General features: G+C 38.2%; 1 protein-coding gene across 1 annotated transcript in view; it reads left to right on the forward strand.

The window, feature by feature from the left end:
- LOC108537207 (collagen alpha-4(VI) chain-like) overlaps positions 1-23,558 on the forward strand; it is a 100,413-nt gene that overhangs the window by 57,424 nt on the left and 19,431 nt on the right. The window contains exons 21-34 of the mRNA XM_017884417.1: positions 389-442; positions 560-595; positions 3,856-3,918; positions 5,864-5,926; positions 7,019-7,081; positions 7,591-7,653; positions 10,003-10,053; positions 14,566-14,601; positions 14,706-14,768; positions 16,046-16,108; positions 17,278-17,313; positions 18,625-18,661; positions 20,961-20,972; positions 21,062-21,555. Of these exons, the coding sequence (XP_017739906.1) occupies positions 389-442; positions 560-595; positions 3,856-3,918; positions 5,864-5,926; positions 7,019-7,081; positions 7,591-7,653; positions 10,003-10,053; positions 14,566-14,601; positions 14,706-14,768; positions 16,046-16,108; positions 17,278-17,313; positions 18,625-18,661; positions 20,961-20,972; positions 21,062-21,555 (1,134 nt within the window). The remainder of the gene's footprint in view (positions 1-388; positions 443-559; positions 596-3,855; positions 3,919-5,863; positions 5,927-7,018; positions 7,082-7,590; positions 7,654-10,002; positions 10,054-14,565; positions 14,602-14,705; positions 14,769-16,045; positions 16,109-17,277; positions 17,314-18,624; positions 18,662-20,960; positions 20,973-21,061; positions 21,556-23,558) is intronic.

Raw genomic sequence — 23,558 nt, forward strand, 5'->3', positions numbered from 1 at the left:
TTGGAGACTATGTGTGACTGTGGTCCCAGCGTGGTGAACTGTAAGGAGTCATCAAAGGAGCAATCTCTGGGGAAAGATGCCTACGACACGGATATTTTGAAACATCAGAATCTAATGCCATTTGCTTCTTGGGGAGCACTGACCAACAGAACATTCTGAGATCATGGAAATATCCTGCGTCGGTGCCGTCCAATATGGTAGTCACTAGCCATATGGAATTATGGAACACTTGGAACGTGGTCAGCATAACAAAGAAACTACATCTTTAATTTAATTTGGTGCAAATTTAAGTGCTACATCTACCTAGTGCCTTCTGTATTGGACAAAAAGTTTTGCTAGCATTTGTCGTTGTTTGTTTCTGATCTTCCCTTTATTTCTTACTTTTCAGGGAAGTTCTAATTTTGATGGACCTCAGGGAGAACCTGGAAATGTTGGCCCTTGGGTAGGTGTTAACAGCTGGAGGGATGTATTTCCCCTGCCTTTGTGGAAGAGGATGGTAGGCTGGGGTGAAAATTGGTTTATATCCTTCTCTAAGGTCTCTGCTTTCCATTTTTCTTAGGGGACAATAGGAAGGCGAGGTCTGCCAGGATTAAAGGTCAGTGCTTTCTGGAAAGAGTTGCTCTTTTTTCCACACATATGACTACTGTATTTATTATTGATACATAATATCTGCATGTATTTATGGGGTACATGTGATATTTTGATACATACATAGAACATATAATGATCACACCCAGGTGTTTAGGACATCTATCACCTCAAACATTTATTATTTCTTTATATTGGGAACATTTCAAATATTCTCTTCTAGCTATTTTGAAATGTACAATATATTGTTGTTAACTATAGTCACCCTACTGTACTATCACACACTAGAACTTATTCTTTCTATGTGACTGTATGTTTTACCCATTAACCAACCTCTTTTCATTCTCCCTACCCCCAACACCTTTCTCAGCCTCTGATAACTATCATTCTACTCTCTACCTCATGAGATCAACTTTTTTAGCTCCCATGTGTGAGAGAGAATTTGTGATATTTGTCTTTCTGTGCCTGACTTATCCACTCAACATAGTGACTTTTAGTTCCATCCATGTTGCTGCCAATAACAGGATTTCATTCTCCTTTGTGGCTGAATATTATTTCACTGTGTATATGTATAGCATTTTCTTTATCTGCTCATCTGTTGGTGGAAACTTAGATTGAGTCCACATGTTTGCTATTGTGAATAGTGCTGTAATAAGCACGGGGGTGCAGGTAACCCTTTGATATACTAACTTTCTTTTCTTTGGGTAAATGCCCATTAGTGGGATTTGAGGATCATATGGTAGTTCTATTTTTAACTTTTTGGGAAATCTCTATATTGTTTTCCATAATGACTGTATGAACTTAAATTCTTACCAAAAATATGTATCCCTTTTCTCTGCATCTTTGCTAGCATTTGTCGTTTTCTGTATTTTTGATAAAAACTATTCTAACTGGGATAAGATAATATCTCATTGTGGTTTTCATCACCAGTGATGTTAAACATTTTTTCATATACCTATTGGCCATTTGTATATCTTTTGAAAAATATCAGTTCAGATATTTTGCTCACTTTTTAACGGGATTGCTTTTTTTGCAATTGAATTGTTTGTTCCTTGTATATGCTAGATATTCGTCCCTTGTCAGGTGAATAGTTTGCATGTATTTCCTCCCATTCAACAGGTTGTCTCTTCACTCTGCTCATTGTTTTTCTTGTTGTTGTTTGTTTGTTTATTTTGTTTTTGTTTTTTGGTTCAGAAGCTTTTCGTTTAATATAGTCCCATTTGTCTATCTTTTATGGCTTCTTTAAATTGTTCTCTCTGAGGTCAAGGGGAGTGCTGGCTAGGCTGTCTGAGGTTGCTTGAGGTTCACTGAAAGTTTCCATGGCGATTTTTTTTCCATGCAAAAGGGAAAGTTTGTATGGTTCTCTGCCTCCTCTCCACTCTGCTATAAAGTTTCATTTAGATTGAAAAGAAGCTAATATCCTAATATCTTAGAGTAGGGCTTTCATTTCTATTTTTTTATTTCATTTATTTCTGTTTCATTGCTCTATCTGCCTATTTTTATACCAGTATACCAGTACCATGCTGTTTTGGTGACTATGGCCTTATAGTATAGTTGATTTTTAAAATAAGAGATATAATTACAAATATTTGCAGGCTTCAGGATGAACTGGGTTTATCCACCATGTCAGTGGTTTGCTAGTTGACTCAACATTTGGAGCACTGGTCATACAGGCCCATAACTCCAAATTACAGCATTCCTTGGACTTTGGGAAAATATGGCTCAGTATTATCTACAAAATTAGATCTGCTGGCCTTTGCAAGACATATAATAAAGTAGAATTCTAAATGAACATTTATTTATGGAAAAGGTTATATTTATGCCAAACAAATTGATGCATACATTTTTTGGCAATAAGGCAAGATTTTAAATTTGCTGTTGATGATAAAATTGAGAATATTATTAATTTTTTTTAAAGGTACATAAACCCACCACCCCTGTGCAAGCGTTTTCATGTTTTTCTGTTCTTTTGTATAAAAAATAGAGGATTATTACAGTGTATGTAACATTTTATATTCTGCTTTTTCCTGTTTCCAAATCTCCCTATTATCATTTTAGAACATTATATTTTACTCTATTGAAGTACCATGATTTACTAATCTTTCTTATGTTGAGCGTTTAGGTAATTTCTGTTTTGTTGGGTATCAGGGTAATTGATGTGAAGGTCAGAGATGTGTATTATAGGTTTTTTTGTTTTGTTTTCACTTTTGCTCCACTCAAATTATTTTCTTAATATAAATGTATAAGCATAGAGTTATGATGGAGTCTGAACATTGCTATATATAGCCACATTGTTTTTATAAATGTTGCACTATAAATATCACTAATGTGATATGCAAATTAGACCACATTTCATAACCTGGTTCAAAATTTCTAGCTGTATTCCTTTTAAAATTCGGTTCATATTTATAAATCTAGAAATCAACCTTAAAGAGTGGAATAACGTAACAGGAATGATTAATAGAAGTACTGAATAGTTTCAAAAACTGATGAAGCACAAGTAATTGATACACATATTGATTGAATTCTGACTTTGAAGTTTTTGCTCTTTGCATATCTATGAATAATTAATAATCTAGTCAACATGTGAGCAACATGAAAAAGAAAGCAGAGCAATTCACAAAATAGATGTTATCCTCAATCTTGGAAAACATATCTTCTCTGCAGAAATGAAAATATTAATTTGCAGGATAAATTAAATCAGTTGTAGAATGAATCATTTTAACAACTCACCCTTTGCCTAGAGAGCTAGCTTCTTGCCATAAAGGTCTGTAGGGTTTTAAAGCCAGTTTTCTGTTATTTTCTCAAGCACTTTGTGTGCCTTTGTCTCAGCGTCATGTTTATTGCTGTGATCAACATTCTGAGTTTCCTTGTATGAAATAAAAGACCTTAGCACCCTTGAACGTTTCGTCTGTATGTCTTAAAAGGAAGGACCAGTTATTATTTAGTAACCAGTTATTACACAAAATAAGAGTTTGGGTTATTTAAACAGAGTATTTTGCCCCATCACTAGCTGAGACATTGGAAGGAGATGTGTAAATACTGAGAAAGGTCCTAAGAATCTGGTCTTGCCTTTTCCCAAGATAAGTGTAAACACTCACATTTCCTCTTCAACTTCATCTCCTAAGAGGATTGATCACAACCAGTCAAATATTGTTTGAGTCTTTCTGTTGTGGTTTCAAGTGATATATTGCAGAAAAAGCTGCTTTCAATATGAACACTAAAAATGGCTGGTGAACTCACTATAAGTTTCATTCATTTTGACAGGGTGTACCTGGAGAATCCGGTGGACAGGGTTACCAAGGAGAGCTTGGGTATCCAGGCTCACAGGTTGTATCTGGGAGCTTGGTTTTAGTGCTGAAGGATATTTGTTTGAAATTTTAGCTTCGTTGTTTGATAATAATTTGATGTAAATCAGAATGGCTTTGGATGCCTCCTTTCCAGGGCCTTCCAAAGAAAATTGTACAGCCCCTTTTCTGAAAAGATTAAACCACAATAGCTAATATTTATTGACCTCCATGCTCTAGACACTGCCTAAAGCACTTGTATTAACTAATTTAGTTCTTCAGTGGGAGGGAGGTTATTATCCTCATTTTACAGGAGAAAAATAAAGAGGGAATGGAGAAGTTAGGTAAATTGGCAAAGGTCACACAGCTAGTGAGTGATAAAGCTGGGATTCAAACTCAGGCAGTATAGTTACAAAATCAGTTCTCTTGATTACTGCCTCTGAAGCTGTGTATTCAAATATTATTTAATTTACTAAAATTGTATTCATATCTTGGCATAGTTGTGTGCACCTGTCATCCCAGCTACTTGGGAGGCTGAGGTAGGATGGTCACTTTGAGCCCAGGAGTTCAAGGATGCAGTGAGCTATGATGGTGCCATGGCACTCCAGCCTGGGCAACAGAGTGAGACCCCCATCATTCAATTTGGTAGGAAAAATCAGCAAAGTGTTTACAGAGTATCTATTATGCACAGGGCAGTCTACTAATAGACCTGGGACATTCATATCATTAAGGCAAAGGTCCTGCCCTGGAGAAGTTCATCCAGTGGGGTTTTGTCAGGTTATCAAATGATAACTGGAAATTTAAACTTTCAACCAGTTCTTTCGGCATTGTCTAAGCGTAACCCAAATCTGTCATTCTATAGCCCTCCTGGAACACATTTTATGTATTTATTTTAAAAGTCAAATTGTTTTTAAGTATACTCAAATTGAAGAACTTTGGAACAATAAATTTTACTAACATATCGAATCATTCCCCATAATTAAAAATCCTATGAGTGTCAGATGATAATTTCAGAGGGTATCTGCTGCTCTTAGACTTGCTAAAGGAACCAAGGGAAAAAAATGGGTAGTCAATGTGTAATTAGATAGAGACTATGCTTATTTTACAATGGAAAATAGTATCTGAACTAAGGGAAAGCAACGAAAAGATGTATATTTTTCCCTTTTATTTTTGATGACTAGCTCAGGACCCCCCCACCACAGTTGTGTCCCTGCTTTCCTGTCTATATTCACTTCATTACACAACTGGTTGGAAGGGAAGCAAGTCATGCTGGGAAGCATGAGCAAGATAATCAATAAAACCTCTCCTTAATTCTCACCTTCCCGCTGGGATGCGAGAGTGATGGTCTATTTAAATAGATGATTGTCAATACCTCACCTAGGAGAGTAGAAGCCATAATCAATCAATACTTCTAATAGGAAAGTGTTTCTCAGAAAAGCTGGAAAAATATTAAAGTGTCAAAAATCAGCAAAGTAAAATAGATTGGAGAGAAAATGAGCAAATCCCCAGCAGTGTAGTCAGAGAGATTAAGCCACTTAAATGCACCCTTGGCTCTTGATAAAACCGAAAACACAATCTCTTGTCCTTAACCCTTGTGTGTACAAGGAAAAGGTTCATTCTTCAATAGAGATCAATAGCTTCGCTGCCCTCTCACCACCCTTTTAGGATTTAAAATTAGTTGAGTGAATTCAAATATAAAAGCAATATTCTCAAACTTTAGTACTCATGAGATTCACCTGGAAAGATTGCTAAAAATAGAGGCGCTGAGGACTCACACCCTCTGCTTCAGATGGAGTGAGTTTGAAGTGAGTGTTCTGGGGCGCTTCAGAGTGCAGATGCTCCCTGATTAAAGTTTGATAAATGAGATCGTGATGGGTCAGGGCACCTTAATTTGTGCTTCCATTGGCATCCAAGATAATTTTGTGGTTACATGGAATATAAATGACTCTTTAAAAATTGGTTGAATTTTAATTTCATCTTTGGATCAGGGATCAAGAGGAAGGCAAGGACCACCAGGAACTTCTGGTCAAAAAGGCTTTGTGGGCACTCAGGTAGGTTTGTAAAACAGCTACCATGCAGCTAGTCATTAACACTGGCTGATTCATACCCCTGAGTGTTCCTGGATAAATAACATAAAGCCACACTGTTTGTTTGGGATATGGGGATATCAGGAATTTCCAGAAGAGCTAATTTGATGCAGTAGATATTGATCATCTGCTATGTGTCTCCTTCTACTCTAGGTAAGTTGTGGGGATATAGTGACCAATGAGATATGGGTTTAAACCTCAAGGGTATGTAATACAAGTTCATATTTAGCTATAGTAAAAGATGAAATAATGGTACCATATAAAAGTATCAGTAACTAATCTGCTCCTCACAAATATGTAAGGAAGCATGACTATACCAATTTTATAGATAAGGAAGCTGAGGTTAAGGGGAATTAAATGACTTGTCATCCAGATAGTAAGTGTCTGAACTGATGACCTCCACCTTGGTTCTTTCTAGTGCCTGCTCTACTCCACACCTAATATCTTGGGGGAATGTCTTATGATTCATAAGATGCTCAGATAGATTGAGACCGATGATTAGAGTGGCTTCCTGAGGAAGTGAGCATTTGAGATGGCTTAGAAACATGAGCAGCATGATTAGAGTCAGGAATGAGTCTCCATCAGTAAACTGAAAATAGCAGCTCGAAGATGGCCAAAGCCATAGCTCTGTTCTTTTCTGTCTTGATCAGGAAAAAAAATCTAGCCTCATAACTGATTATATTGTTGTCAATCTCAGCTGAAAATATTCTCAATTTGGAGCAGGTGAATGTCTAGGCTTTTGTTTTCTGGATCTCTTAATCAAACAATGTTTCCCCTGTAGCATAGAAATGATTCCTTCAATTCTCAGTATGTGGTAGATGTGGCCTCCTGCTGCCCTATCTCAATCCCCCAGCCCATAGTGTAAGTGTGTATATTATGCATTTTGTATGTTGGAGGATAGAATTAATTAATTGTATTAAATATTAAAGGCTAAGCTTCCATCTCTAAGGTGATTCATGAGCATATTCCAGTTACAGACTATTTCAATAATAACAAGAGAGACAGACAGTTAACTTTGTGGCCCTAGTGGTGATTTTGGCCATGATCTTGTTTCAGGGGAATCCTGGGCCTCCAGGGCCAAAGGGTTCAAAAGGAAAACCTGGACCAAGAGGAGTGAAGGTAAATGTCAGAGAACCCGCTCTTTCTTGATTGTAGCTTGGGAGAACTCCTTGGGTTTTCTTAAGCAAATCTTTACTTATATCATCATTTCCAGCATACATTTCTGATAGGTTGGTGATTCTATTGACTGAAGGCAAGGCATATAGATGAACATATAGAAAAATGAATCACATGTATAAGTAGACAAAGATGTATCAACAGGTAGATACACATATGGGTTAACCACAAATGTAAATGTGCACATCCAAATTTAGAAAAAGCCATAGTAATATAAAATTCTGTAATTGATGTTACATACCTGGTGTTGCTAATTTTCAGAACCAAAATTGTGACTATCTCTGTTAGTTATTCATATTTAACAAAGCCTAGAGAAAAGTATTTACCTTGGGCTGTATGGTATGCTACCAAAACTTGAAAACAGTGACTGTAAAATCTCTGAGGAAGATGACACAAAATTGCGTAATCTCATAGAAGAAAATTAATTTGATTTTTTCTCTTTATAATAAAAGGGAGAGCTTGGTGATGCAGGCGAAAGAGGCCCACAGGGTCGACAAGGACCAAGAGGGCAAACTGTAAGTCCAGTTTCTCTGTTTTGGACTCTTGATTAAATTTGTTTGCCATTTGTTCTTATTTTACATAAAATTCTAACTTTTTAAATGTATGAAACTACTTTTATTTAGTTCAGAATACAGGTACCAGAGACAAGAAATCAGGCAAATCAGGGAGATATAGTCTAAAAATATCTCAGTGTGCACCAAGCCAAATTTTGATGGAGTCATCTACCACAGCATTAAAGTGTCTTATCTATCTTTTAGATTCCAGTAAGAAATTATGAAAAAAGGTTTGATAAACAAAAATGGCATCAACTTGATGTAATAAATTGAAATGGCTTTAACATCATTGCTGTGAACACAAAATTTTAATATTCTTGATGAGTTAAACTTGTGGTTACAAATATGACATGATCACCAGAGTTCTTAAGAATTGAAATAGTCAAAGTTTCTCAGACTTCTTGTATAAATTAAGACTCCAAAGATGACTTGGAATTTATTTTGCCTTCTCACATATCGAAGAGCAAAGTGCCAATGTCTCTCATCTGTTTGACAATGATATTTTATGAGTATTTGAGTCTTAGGAATACAGAGATGTTCAGTGAAACATTTTTTTTTTCCAGGGCAACAAATAAGAGAGCCAGATCAGCGAACTTTTAAGAGTATGGGTTTGATTATTCAGAGCATAGAAATAATCTTTGGAGACCAAAGATCATAAAAGACTTCCTTCTACAAAACAACACTTTCAAACACAGGGCTATGCATTTTTACCTTAGTTATCACCCTGAACAGGAGAGCAAGTTACCTATTTTATGACTATTTTCAAGAGACATCTCAAAAAATACAGAGTTTGGGTCTCGGGGGTTGCAGATGCTGGAGTTTCTGCACATCCTTCAGCAAGGAGAAGATGGAGTAACAGCAAATAAACTTCATTATCACCCCCACCAGCCCCTGCCAAGAACTCGTTTTGGCAATCTTCTTTCTCTTATTTTTCTTTCTTTTCTAGTCTTTCAGACTTTGCTGTTTAGACCATAGGAATCTTTTCATGTCTTCAAATTTTTAATTTTTCTTCTCAACTGATCTACCTGGTTTAGGGAAATTCTTTGTTTATTCAGAAAAAACACCTATAGGGTTTTGAATTTACTCGTTATTACAGGAAGCTCATTGTCTGTCTATACAGATGCTAAGCTCCTTGGTAGTATCATCATTTTCATGATTATCATCATTACCACCGCTGCAACCTCCATCATCATTATCTTCAGCAATAACATCACAATTACCAGCATCATCAATACCATCACCATCACCACCATCACCATCAATACCACCATTACCATCATCACTATCACCACCATCACTATCACCATTATCACCATGACTACCATCACCATCACCACCACCACCACTACCATCGTTACTACCACTATCACTATCACCATTGTCATCATCACCACCACCAACCACCCCACCATCACTAATCAACCAATCATCCCTCATTATTACCGAGCCGAACCATGACTACCACCAACCACCATCATCCACCATTGCCACGCACCAACCATCATGTACAGATCAACCATGCAGAGCTATCATTGCAGTCACCAATTCGGCTACCACTATCACTACCATCATCACCACCACCTTCATTATTACTATCAGCACCACTACTGTTACTGCCCTCCTGCTGACACCATCACTACCACTGCTACCACCAGCAGCAGACTAATTACCATTTATCAAGTACTGCCTCTGTGCCTGACATTGTGCTAAGCACTTTTCATACACAATCTCAATCTTCCCAACAAGTATACAATGTAGATGATACTATTATCCCTATTTTACAGATTAGGAAACTGAAGTTTATAGAGGTTGTGCAGCTTCCCTAGGGTGACTCAAACAACTAACACTGGAACTGGAATAAAAATTCGGGTCTGTCTGGGTTTATAGTCTGTACATTTAACCACTAAAGTATATTGCCTATATTCCGATCTTTTTCTCCAAAGTCTGTGCTTTTGTCTGATGATTTACCAATTCTAAAGCTTCTATTTTTACTTTATCTCACAAGGAAAGCAAGTTTAGCCCAAGGGAAACTTTGTACAGTTGTGTATAGCTTCCTACAACCAAGGTATCATCTTGCTGATGTACAGATGGGGGTTTAAAAACCCTAGAAACTTCCTTCTATTGTGGTCTTTCAAAGATTTCTCCAAATCTGAGTATTTGTCCTATGAAGGTAGTCTCCCAATCTCCATCAAGCCCCATTGTTATCCCTACTTCTTTGCATTGTTGATTTATCCAAGGGTTCAGATACTATTATCAACCAAGTGTTGGTCTACATGACTCTACAATTCATCTTATATGTCATTTTCTTAGGGTCTTCCTGGTTCTGATGGATATGGACATCCAGGAAGAAAAGGAACAAAGGTGAGGGTAACCTTACAGGACATTCTGAACTAAGGACTATAGTTTTTATTTTATTTTGTTAAAATAAGTGTTATTTTCCAAGTTGTATGCCAGGAACAGTTTGTACATATTTACAAAATGTTTTGGCCACCAGCGCTCCCTCGCTAAAAAGTAAAAATTGATTTTGTAGCTCTCTTATTTAAAAGTCAAACTTCTTCCCTCATCTTCCACATATATGTCAGATATTCCCATCTCAGCTCTGGGAGTGCCAGACCCTTTCTCAACTTCCTTGCCTTTACAAACGCTCGTGTTTTCATTTGGAATATGCTTCCTGATCTCCATCTCTTGGACAATTTTTACTCATTTTCTAAGACCCACTCAAGTACCAACTTCTCCTTGTGGAAGCAGCCTTGGTCTTCCCCAGACAGAATTTGCTGTCCTATACTCTGTGTTCTTAAAGCATGTTCATATTTCTGCAGTAGCTCCTTTCTGTCAAGGTTGTATTATAATTTGTTCTTGTATCCCCCAGGCTGTAAACCTGACAGTAGCATTGCACTTTTGTTTTTCTGGAACTGAGTCTGGCAGAGAGTAGGTGCTCAATAACTGTATTTGAATGAATGAGTGCCACTCTCGTAAGAAGCTTGTATTTTAATATGTAGTTAATTGGTCACTGACATGGAGGTCACATGGAACTTGTTGAGCAAATCAAATATTAATACCCACTGTTATTCTGGATGCTTTAGTCTTCAAGTTACATGTATTGCCTCACAAAATAAGAAATCACTAGGATGTTTAGTGATGCTTAGTTGCTTAATGATGTCAGGATTCTGGGCTGGCTTCTCTGCAATTCTCTTGTTTCCCTGTGGCTGCAAGATTGCACCACTGCCATTTTATTGAGCAGAAAAATGCCTCAAACATAGTAAGTTCTCAGTAAATACTATGGAATGATGGGCTATGGGGAAACCTCAGTGACCATCTAGCTTAGCTTTGTCAATTTACATTTCAGAAAATTGAGGCTTAGAGAAGTGAAGTAACTTGCCTGTGGTTGCACAGCTAGTTAGAGGCAGAGCTGAATGTGGAAGCTAGTCCCTTGAAATCCCATCCAGGTAAACTAAATTTTTCTTTGCTATGGACAAGTTTGCATAGCAGGCAAATTCTGTGTAGAATTCAAATGTGCATTGTTTGGGCTACATGTCAATTTGGAGCTAAGCACAAGGGCAGTTTTTGTTTTTTGTGATACAGCTAACATTATGGAACACAGATTCAGTCCATATTTGCATGAATTTTTCTTTGCAAGATGTAATGGCCTCATTTTAAATGTCCCATATTGCTGATTGGCCAGTTGACTACATTTTCTTAATCTGTTCACTCCCCTTCTCTCTGAATTGACTATTTTACACCCTCTCCTCTCTCCTCAAACTTCAAGATCTGCTTTGTCTTCAATACTTTTTTTTTTTCTTTTTTCTTTTTTTTTTGAGACGGAGTCTCGCTCTGTCGCCCAGGCTGGAGTGCAGTGGCCGGATCTCAGCTCACTGCAAGCTCCGCCTCCCGGGTTCACGCCATTCTCCTGCCTCAGCCTCCCGAGTAGCTGGGACTACAAGCGCCCGCCACCTCGCCCGGCTAGTTTTTTTGTATTTTTTAGTAGAGACGGGGTTTCACCATGTTAGCCAGGATGCTCTCGATCTCCTGACCTTGTGATCTGCCCGTCTCGGCCTCCCAAAGTGCTGGGATTACAGGCTTGAGCCACCGCGCCCGGCCTGTCTTCAATACTTAAACTGCCTTCTCTCCTACTGCTATGGACGAGGGTCCACAGTCTTATCTAAGACTGATCCTTGCCTCCTAGACTGGATTCTACTCCCTTTTGCTTTCCGAGGCTCTCAGTCCATTTTTTTTTCCCCTGGGGGAAAACTCACTGAAGGAGCAGTCTATACCAGTGCTTCTCAACAGGAGTGATTTTTGCCCTCCAGGGGACATTTGACAATGTCTGGAGATGTTTTGGTTGTCAGAACTCAAGGAGAGAGTGCTGGCATCTACTGGGTAGAGATGCTGTTTAACATCTTACAATACACAGGACAGCCCCTCCCAACAAAGAACCATCAGGCCCAAAATATCAGTGGCGCTGAGGTTGAAAAACTAACACTTGAGCCTTCACTTCTTGACCCTCCCCACTCAACTACATTTGCTTTAGTTGAGGTAAACCCCATGTTGCTAAATTCAACGGTCACTTCTCTGCCCTCATTGTGCTCCATCTCTCAGCAGCATTTGACAGATTGATCATAGGTTTATTCCTGATTTTTTCCCTCACTCAACTTCCAGTACATTCTATTTTCCTGGTTTTCACTGTCTTCTCTTTCTCATCCTGCTTTGCTAGATCTTCTGGATGTTCTTGACCTTTAAGTATTGGAAGACTCAAAGCTCTATTTTCATACTTTCTTCCTTCTTTACTCACCTCTCAGGTGGCATTTCTTGGGGAAATCCAGTTCCGTGTCATCAATAACCATCTATCCTGTTATCTCCACTTTATTTCTCCAGCTTGGACCAATATCCCAAACTCTAAAAATATTTCCACTTGGTCATCTAACAGGCATCTTAAAATCGGCATGTCCCCAAACACATTTCTTCTTGTTTTTTTGTTTGTTAACCCTTTATTACAGAAAAATTCAAAAATAAATAAAAGTGGAGACTAGTATAATGACACTTTCCTGCCTCACCCCATGTTCCCATCACCTAATCCAAACAAAACAACCCCTGGCCAATTTTGTTTTGTTTTATTTATACTCCCACTCACTTATCCTCCCACCATGCTGATTTCATACCCTTCCTTCCTCCTCAAACCTCCAAGATCTGCTTTGTCGTCCATATTTAAAGCAGATGATCATGCTTCGTATTTCATTAAGAAAATAGGAGTGAGGAGAGAACCTCTACATATGTTCACCTACTGTAGGTCATGTGATATATGGGATTTACTTCAAGATAATCATATATTCCATGCATAGACATTTCAGGTTGCATCTTTAAAAGATTATTTAAAAATGTAACCACAATACCATTCTTACACCAAAGAATTAATAATAATCCTTTAATATTATCAAATATCCAGTCAGCCAAAACTGTTTCCCTTAACAACTTGCCCCTCCTCCAGCCTTTCCTATCTCAGGGACTGGGAAACTTCATCCATCCAGTTGCTCAAGACAGACACTTGCAGCTGTCATTGATAAATCTTTTTCACTCACTCCCACATTTAATCCATCAACAAATAGTGGTAAGTCTATCTTCAAAGTACAACCAGCATTTTATCATTTCCCACAACTGCACTGCCACCCTCTGGACCAAGCCAACATAATTTTCCATCTGTGTTATTGCAGTAGCCACTGAACTGGTCTCTCTGCTTCCACGCTTACCTCATATAGTTATTTCTCCATGCATCAGCTAGAGACATCTTTAAAAACATAGTCAGATCAAGTCATTCCTTTATTCAAAGCTCTTCTGTCATTCTCCATGTCACTCAGAATAAAACCCACTGTTAACATGGCCTGTAAGAATTTATAAATGTGGTCTCTGTGAACTCTTTGACTTCATCTCCTCCTGCCTGCCCTCCTCGCTCCATTCTGCTTCAGTGTTCCTCAAACATGGCAGCACATATTCTTCCTCTTACTTCAGGGTTTTTTTTTTTTTCCCACATACTCCTCCCTCCCTCTGCCTGTAATGCTCTTCTCCCAGATGTCTGCTTGTTTTCTCACTTCATGCTGGTCTTCACCCAAATGCCGCCTTTATAAAAAGGCTTTGCCTGACTACCTCATATAAAATAGTGCCTCCTCATCCTTTGATACACATAATTCTTTATTCCTTAATCCCCTTTCTGGAATAAGATTGATCTCTTTCTCACATGTTATATATTTCTTTGTTCATTTTCTTCCCCTCCAATATGTAAGTTCCATGAGAGCAAGGTCTTTGTTCTGTTCACTGCTGAATTTCCTGTACCTAGAGAAGTGCTTGGAAGATAGGACATGCAAATGGATATTTGTTGAATGCATGATTGCTTTGTAGTATGCCTTTGGTTCTGACAATGAGCACCTGCTTCCCAACACTCAATGTGGTGCCCTCTCACTTGGTTTCTGTTGGATTAAACCTTAGGTTATTTAAGCTGAGAGATAAAAATGCCCTACAGAAGAAGTTTCATTACACAATATACTAGAGAGGGGAGAAATTTGTAAAAATTATTTATAAGTTGTTTCATGTTGAATTAGAGATATGAAATACAGCCACTTGAGAGCAGCTCAAGATAACAACTGTTGCTACAGTTGTTTTTCCTGGCACTTGTTTTGAGTATATTTCCTCAAAATTATAGTGTCTTCTTTTTCCCCAAGGCATGTGAAGGAACTTTCTTAATCAGATGACATTAAACAAGACCTTATCTCATTTCTGACACTAGGGTGAACCTGGATTATGTGTCTTCTTTTCCCCCAAGGCATGTCAAGGAAATTTCTCAATCACATGATATTAAACAAGACCTTATCTCATTTCTGGCACTAGGGTGAACGTGGATTCCCTGGCTATCCTGGTGTCCAAGTAAGAAGATATATTTCTGGTCCTGGCAACTGGTAGGCGGCATGTGTCATTTGTTTGTGCTTGTTTTTCTTTACACTCAAAATTCTGCTTTTGATTCTATTAAGGGAGAAGATGGTGATCCGGGCCATCAAGGAGAAAAGGGGGCAAAGGGAATAAGAGGGAAGAGGGTAAGAATCAAAGAGACTTCCTAAGATCTATAGAAGCCCATATCATTACGGAAGTACATTTTCACTGGGTTAGGACTTCTTAGCAGGAACCCTATTCCTGCTCAGTCAATGCTCATTCCACACCTTCCTTTGGCTATCCCACTCCCCACTTAATCCCACTCTCATTTATCTCCTGAATACGAATACAGTTTACCAAGCCATAACAACAGAAAATCCAAGTTGGGAGTTTTGGTTTTACAATACCAACCTTTTAAAACCAAGTTTGGGAGCACTTCTGTCTTTGGTAAGTCTAGACATCATGTGGAAGGATATTGTTTTAGCTGTTGAGCAAACATTGCTGTTTCTTTAGGATTCTTCAAAGCCTTAACTTTCTCTTGCTATTTTTAGAAAAGATTCTTGAGAATGTAGTTGCCATCTTGGTGGACTTTGAGTCCACTGTGCTTTATACAGTCTCTGATTAACAACCAATTTCTTTATGTTCTGAACAGTCAGCCTTGAACAGCCACAATCACTGGCAGCTCTTTTTGAAAAGAGTAAGCCTGTGGATATCTAACATCTTGGTAATGTTTAGTTGATCATCGTTAGACACCAAGGTCTTCTAGGAAATGGACTGGTGTTTACTGCAGAAAAGAGGAAAGGAAAGAGAATGTATGTTTTCTAGGTACTCAAGAATTAGTATTTTCATACATTGGCAAGGAGGTAAAGAAATATTTGATCTGTGCCTAACTTGGCTTGCTGCTGGCTATGGTTGCTCTAATCAACTAACTTTTATTTACAGTTTCAAATAAAAAAAGATAAAGGAATCACTGTATTTAGATAACACTGTGTCATTTCAAATACTTGGAAGATGAGCAGTGAACCTATGGCCACCATATGCCTTTTCTGAAACACTAAGAATCACGAGGTGGTAGGGAAATTTTTCCTTTTTCCTGATGACACCCTTAATGTAGACGTCCTACATTATTTTTATTATATAACCTCAAGACTCAACAGAGTGTATTGAGTCATCTTTTAGGGATCTATCTAGAAGTGTGTATTTGTGTGTGTATGTACACATATGCATGAATGAGGTTGGGCATACGGGGGGAATTTGGATGGTTCCCATAAAATGACCTCCCTCTCTTTCTATTCTCTACGTCTTATCCCACAGATATATAGTTTATAAACTAACTGGTCAATAGCAGACTCATTGGCATTAGGAATAATAACATGTCAAAGTGGATCTGATGGTTGTAATCAAGGAGGAATCTTATTCTTCTGGCTTGGTCTTTTTTTAGGGTAATGCTGGCTTTCCTGGATTAGTTGGAACTTTAGGTTACCAAGGCCCACCAGGACAAATGGTAACATGTACCCTTCTTTTTCCTTTTGTTTTCAACTGTTGTATAAAAATAAATAAAGATTTGATAAGAGGCATCTCTTAAGAAATGAACATTTGGGACATACAGTGGGATTGACATAGAGAATGGGGCAAATTTTCCTACGGCATATTAGCTTCAAGTCGTTATGCAGTATATTTATTCAATATATATTTTTACTTGAACATGGGGAAGATATTAGAGTGGCTGGAGATTTATGAACCTGTCTAAATAAATAAAATGATTCGTAAAACTCACTGGAGAGTGAGTTTATCATTGCAAACAAGATGAGCAACAATATTTATGCAAAAACCAGCAGGAAAGCCTAACAAAATACAGTATTTATATAATCTTAACTAACAATGTTGCAAGTCCATGAATATTTTTAAAATTCCCTGGAACATCATTTGATATGAAAGGAAAGACTTTGAGGCTGTGATTCTTCTGCTCTATGCCTTGTCCTAGGAGGCCAGACTATCAATCCACGAGGGATGGCACAGTAGGTCAGCCATGGATTGAACCTGGTGGTCTCAATGCAGTCTAGGGTTTACTGGAGAGGTGTGACAAAGTCAGAAAATAAAAATTTTAGTGCTAAAAGGACCATTCATGGTATTTCTACAGAAGAGGAAACAAAGGCTGAGATGCTGAGATAATTATAGTGACCTGCCTGAGGTCACAAATTACAACCTTGTAGATTCTAAATAAGAACAATGATCTCTAGACTCCCAGAGGTTGGAGCCGTGAAGCTCTAATCTGAAGTTTTCCAGAGAAGACTTCTTGTTCAGTATTAGGGCTGAAAAAGGGTGGTGCTGGATGGCCTGAAGAGAAGATAAGGGAGGAACTGAGGTCTACTTTAGAACTATTGATGAATGGTCCTGGGATCTGGGATAATCCTTTTTCTGAGTGTGATCCTAAGCTATGCTTTCAAAATAACCTGGTCCTCTAAAAGTGTTTCTGTTTAGGCCTTCTGGACTCAGAGGTCTTGGATACACCTCTTAGGCACTTCCTAAAGGAGTCAGACAGAACTCTGGGGCTGGGAGTGAAGGACAGAAGATGGTCTATGTAGTGTGGTGGAGTTATTTTGCCAACTCTGTAGAAGAATGTGTTGGATCTCAAAATTTTGCATTTTAAACTCAAGTTTACATTCTTTCCAGGGTATCAAGGGCCCCAAAGGTTTGGTAGAAATGACGGTAGGTGAAGATTTTAATTCCAAATGTTATTCCTTTTTTTTTTTTTTTGAGGGGGAATATCGCTCTGTCGCCCAGGTTGGAGTGCAGTGATGCAATCTCGGCTTATTGCAATTTCTACCTCCTGGGTTCAAGAGATTCTCCTATGTCAGCCTCCCAAGTAACTGGGGCTACAGGCGTGTGCCACCATGCCTGACTAATTTTTGTATTTTTAGTAGAGACAGGGTTTCACCATGTTGGCCAGGCTGGTCTTGAACTCCCGACCTGAAGTAATCCACTTCCCGCAGCCTCCCAAAGTGCTGGGATTTTACAGGCATGAGCCAATGCACCCAGCCAAAACTTTATTCTTCTTAGAACACAAAGCTTTCCACTGTCACAAAATAGAAATCTGTTAATCTTAAAGATTCTTTAGTTTTTTCCTCTTACAAATTCTGTTAGTACTTTAAGTTTATAGACTTTACTTTGAAATGTTATCACCAAGTCAAATAAAAATAGTAGAATGATATTTTAAATCCAGCAGGGAATTGGGATGTTTTGGAGCAACACTAGTTGATGTTAGAAAAGACTTTGAGGCTACTACCTTTCTGTAATGTGACTTTTTGTAAAGCTCAAAAACTGCTTATAAAGTATTTATAAACCCACACACAGGCTTTTGTATAGCACAGGTTTTTGTGTTTCATGGAACACTTGAAAACAGTCTCAAAAGTTATGATAGTGTTTCATCTCCCAAGTACAAAAATACTATTAGGCAGGCGGTGGGGGGTGTGGAGGCAACTGAGGAGCAGGAAGTGATGAGGTCTGGGATGGAGGGAAGAACAGAACAGAGAGGAAGGGATCAAAGGAAAGAAGAGTAATGACTAGGTGAGGTGTTAGGAGTGCCTGTCTTGGCAGTCATTCTAAAGAAGTGATATAGGAATTGCTACTATAATACAGAGTGCCAAGAATTGAAAGCATTTCCCTGCATTCTCTGCTGAGATTCTTTGATTTCAACTTCTTCAAAATCAGGTTTGATTCCATTACTTTGTAAGGCAGATTTAAAAAATGGGTACCCCTTATCTACCTGTCTCCAAAAGTATGGGGACTATATTGCACACACATCTTTTAAATCTTTTAAAATATCGACTGGATTTGGAAATGTAATTGTAGAATAGTCTCATCTGCTCTGACAATTTTGGGGTTTTCTGTTGTAGATTAAAAAGCTTCAGATAGGCACTGATAACATCCATATGACATTCCTAAGTGACAAGTGTGAATAAAACTATGCTTCAAGTTAAATACTTTTCCTTTTCCTGTTTTCCCACATCTTTTTAACAGCCTTGCAAAATTGTTGATTTCACACGTGAAAACTGCCGTAAGTTGTTTTGGAAAGGCCTAAAAGGAACCAGTGGTATGAGCTGGGGATGGATTACGGATTAGGGGCATAAGTCACCTGAGGCTTTGGCTGAGGTTTGGAAGATGCCTTATTCATTGTGAAAGGCTCTTATAAATTCATACAGTGGGCTCAGTTCCCCTTTAGGTAAGTAGTCTTTCCCAATGTGGTCTCAGAAAGAAAATGGATTGAGAGCATGCCATCTCAACAATGAAGAGAAGCTCCACTGAGCAGTGCTGTGCCCCAGGAGATGTTGTAACTGCACACCTGTGTGCCTACATCTCGCTGCTGCTTATCACAAAACATAACAGAGGAGCTTTGTTCTTTTAATGTAACCCTTTTAAATAAGAGGGATCAATAGTCACCCTTTGAGAAGAAATCTGTCTTGTTTTATTTACAGTTGTGTTTGAAAAATGGAATTATGAACAATCCAATCTTAAGTAATGTTTTGTCACATTACTTAAATAAATTCCCCAAGTTGGAATTTATTTACTATGTTCAATGCATTCCAGGATATTTGTGTCCTAGGATGTGTACATTTATCTACTTAACGGCCATGGGGCGAGAATGTTGAATTGGCAAATTGCTTAGTTTGGAAGTTTGGGTTTTCTCTACAATCATCCCGCCTTTCTTACCCTAACCCTTCGATGTTCTCTCTGTTCCCATCCAGTGGCTGTTCAGGGAGATTCTGGAATTTTTTTTCCTCAGAATCATAAAGAATAATATCATCAGTGTAATTATGAATTAAAAGAGTGTCAGAGTTAACCATATAAAAAGTTAAAGCCCTTTTACACTGAGGGATGCCATGAAGTCAAAAGTAAACAGAAAAGTGGGAAAAAATAATTTGCAATATAAGCAAAGGACACACACAAAGGAACTAACTTCCTTACTATATCATGCTGAAATACAAAAAAATTGCTACTGCTCAATCATTTTTATCTACAAACACAGACATTGCATAATGGCTAAACCTAAAAGTAAAAACAAAAAAACGAACACCACTTTTAAGTTGAAAATGGACAAAAGACAGAAAAGAAAATATACAAATGTACAATAAACCTGTAAAAATGTTCAATTTCACCAGAAGTCATAGAATACAAATTAAAACAATGAGATACCCATTTTGTTTATCAGATTGGAAGTGTTTAAAAATGCCAGAAAAATCCCTATTCAGATTGAGAAATGTATAAGATTACACATTGCTGGTGTAAGTATAAATTGATACAACTTTTCTGAAGAGCAATTGGCTGGACCATGCATATAAAATCAATACTTATAGAGATTTCTGTAGGGCTATGATTGGACAAATGTGCACAGATACATGTACAGGTATACTCCTCATAAAGGATCATCTATATAGTAGAATAGATGATATTGCTCTAAATTTATTGATGGAAAAAATCATTACATACTAAGTGAATAAAGATTCAGAATAAATATATCTTAAGCTCCAAGTTTTATAAAATGAAATGAAATAATTCTATATTTATTATTTACATACATACATACACATGATGAATTAAGGGTAATTCTAATTTTTTGTTTTTTTAGTATTTTTTGAAAATATGTTACTTGTATACACACATGTAATACATATAGTTTATAATTAATATATATGTAATTTTATATGTGTATATATTATATACATGTATATAATATAGTTTCAGAATAGCTCGATGTATTTGTTAGGTTTAAGTTCAGTTGAATGTGACCTAAATCCTCAGTAACAGTGGTACAAATGTTATTTCTGAAACCATAGGCTGGAACTAGTCAGTTCAGGTTGATATGGAGCCTGTGGTGGTCAGAGATCAGTCCCTTTATATTTTCCTGCTTTGCCATTGTGTGTATATGGGGTGTTCTATTCCCCAAATCACTTCATGGTCTGAAAATATATCAGGCTTCAGTCATCACATCTATATTTCAGCCACCAGGGAAAGGAAGGGAAAGGAGAAGAATATTTTTTCAAAGTTTTACCTATCATCTTTCCTATTCTCTTACCTAGAACTTGTAAGATGAATAAGTTGGGAAATGTTGTCTTTGTCCCAGGCATCCATAGGGCCAATCCAAAATTGGGGGTTCCGTGACTATAGAAAAAAAGGGAGAATGGATTCTGGGGGACAAGTAGAGGTCTCTGCCATACTCAGCAGGAGCCTGAGAAGGCCACGCTTGAATTTCTCAAAGGAGATGGTTTTTCCTATTGAAGCACACACATGGGAAAGGTGCCATTGCCTACATAAGCTAACAATGTCTTCCTTTCTCTCCAAAATAATTTCCCTTCCAGCTTGTTCAAGAGGTAAATAATATTCCTTCTTACTCACTTTAATCCTTACCGGTTTTGAGGCATTACAGAACATCTTAAATCTGTATATCTGTTGTCTCAAGGTATTTCCAAATGCCCAGTGTTCCCAACCGAAGTGGCCTTTGCCTTGGACATGTCAAATGATGTCTCCCCGTTGGATTTTGAGAGGATGAGAAACATTTTATTGTCTCTGTTGATGAAGATGGAAATAAGTGACAGTAACTGCCCAACAGGTGCCCGTGTGGCCATTGTTTCCTACAATGCCAAAACCAATTACTTGGTTCGTTTCTCAGACTACAAGGAGAAGGCTGCACTCCTGGAGGCTGTCAGGAACATCCCCCTGGAGCACTCATCTGGCCGCAGGAACCTTGGGGCCACCATGAGGTTTATGGCGAGACACGTGTTCAAACGTGTACGCTCAGGTCTTCTCATGAGGAAGGTGGCTGTGTTCTTCCAGGCGGGCTGGGCCTATGATGCAGCTGCCATCAATACAGCCACACTGGAGTTTGCTGCAGTGGACATCATCCCCGTGGTCATCACCTTCACAAAGGGGCACAACCTCCCAGACACTCTGCTGGTATGTAGGGGGAACCACAAGTGGGCAGGGAGCTGGGGGCCCTAACACTTGGTTTCTACCTCTCCATCAAGGACCACATGAGGAATGAGAGGTGTTCAGGGAAAGAATTTCCCTGGAATTGATGTGTATGCCAGGAGTGAGGGCTCTCAGTATAGCCCATATACTGGTACTACTCCTAGTACCCACTGGCTGTTCTTGAGCACCTATTCTGTGCTATGTGCCTCATAAATATTATCTTACTTAATGAGTCCAACTCTGTAATGTAGGTGTTATTGTTTATTTCCATTTCAGGGATAAGAAAACCAAGGCTTATGGAGGTTAAATATATCATCAAAGGCCAAATAGTTAGTTAGCAGCAGATATTGTCTGCCTCCAAAGCCTGTGCTTAACCACTATATTAAACTGTATCACTGGGGGTCAGAGAATATAATTTTCTTCCTTTTTAAAAACTAGAGTATAACATACATACTCATGTAACAAAGTGGACAAAGTGCAGCGATTTTAAATATATAGATGGATTAATTTTTATGTATGTTTAAATCCCTGTGACTGATACGTAGTTCAAGATATAGAACACATTCAGCATTCAGTGCCCTGTAAGTTTTCTTCAAGTTCTTTATGCAACCATATACTCCCCATGGTAACTGCTTCTCTGAGTTCTATCACAATCAAGTACTTTTTGCCTGTTCTGGACCATCATATACATTGGGTCATACAGCATGTGCTTGTTTGTATCTGGCTTCTTCCAGCCGACATGGCATGTCTTCTTGTTCCTCCATGTTGTGTGTGTGGGAAGTTTGTTCTTTATTATTTCTGTGCAGTATTCCATTGTATGTATACATAACCATTTATTTACTTATCTGTTCTCCAGACTTTACTTTCCTAATTGAAACCCATGCAACACACTTTCATGGAATATCTGGGATGATTTATCAGAACGAAGGGCGATTTTCTTCTTAAGAGATTCCAGGCAGCTTATGAATGTTAGGTTGGATTATGGGACATTGACAATATTTCACCAGTTTTGAGCTGCAGAAATTGAAATGTTATGTGGCTCAACATAATAGCTAATCAATTCAGCCCATTTAATTTTCTCTGAAGGTTCAGTGTGCAGCAGAAGTGGTAGGTGAGAGATTTTGTTGCGACAGCTTTGAATATGCGTCTAAGAATCAATAAAGTTGTGACAGCTTGCAAACTGTGGGGAAGGATGGACAAAATATCTTGAGCTGAGGAAGCTAAAATGCAGAGGATGAGTTCCTTTTTCATCCTTACATCCCTGTTGCTTAGTGTGATGTCTGTACAGGGTGGGTTGGTAGGGTACATCCTCAACAACTGCTAGAATGGATTTATAAAGACAGGATATAAACAAATAACTAATTAAATTACAGATGTAGTTTTGTCTTTGGTTCTTTCGTCAATAATGAGGTGCCTTTGGACAAGTCTCTTCATCTTTCTTGGTCTTATTTTACTCAGCTCAAAAATGGAGAGGGGGTTGCAACTAGTTAATATCCAGGCTCCCTTCCAAGTGTAATTATCAAAGCGTTTATTTCTGAGGAAGGGATTTCCTTAACATTTGGAGAGTGACTCCTGGGGTGTGATCACATCCCTCCAATGCTCATCAGTGCTGCTCTCTGAGAGGGGATCCTGGGCAGACAGTGTTGGGATCTTGCATATAGATGATCCTTTGTTGTGATGCTCTTGCCCTCTTAGTTGCTGTAGGTTCTGAGTAAAGGGATATAATGGTATGTGAGAAGGACATGCCAGTTTGTGTACTTGAATCTCAGTTCTGTCATTTCTTTTTTCTTTTTTTCTTTTTTGTTATACTTTAAGTTCTAGGGTACATGTGCAGAACGTCCAGGTTTGTTACATATGTATACATGTGCCATGTTGGTGTGCTGCACCCATTAACTCGTTATTTACATTAGGTATATCTCCTAATGCTCTCCCTCCCCTTCCCCACCCCCTCCCTACAGGCCAAGGTGTGTGATGTTCCCCTCCCTGTG

The sequence above is a fragment of the Rhinopithecus bieti genome, unplaced genomic scaffold (assembly GCF_001698545.2).
Source record: "Rhinopithecus bieti isolate Rb0 unplaced genomic scaffold, ASM169854v2 scaffold_12, whole genome shotgun sequence".
Taxonomy (NCBI): Eukaryota; Metazoa; Chordata; class Mammalia; order Primates; family Cercopithecidae; genus Rhinopithecus; species Rhinopithecus bieti.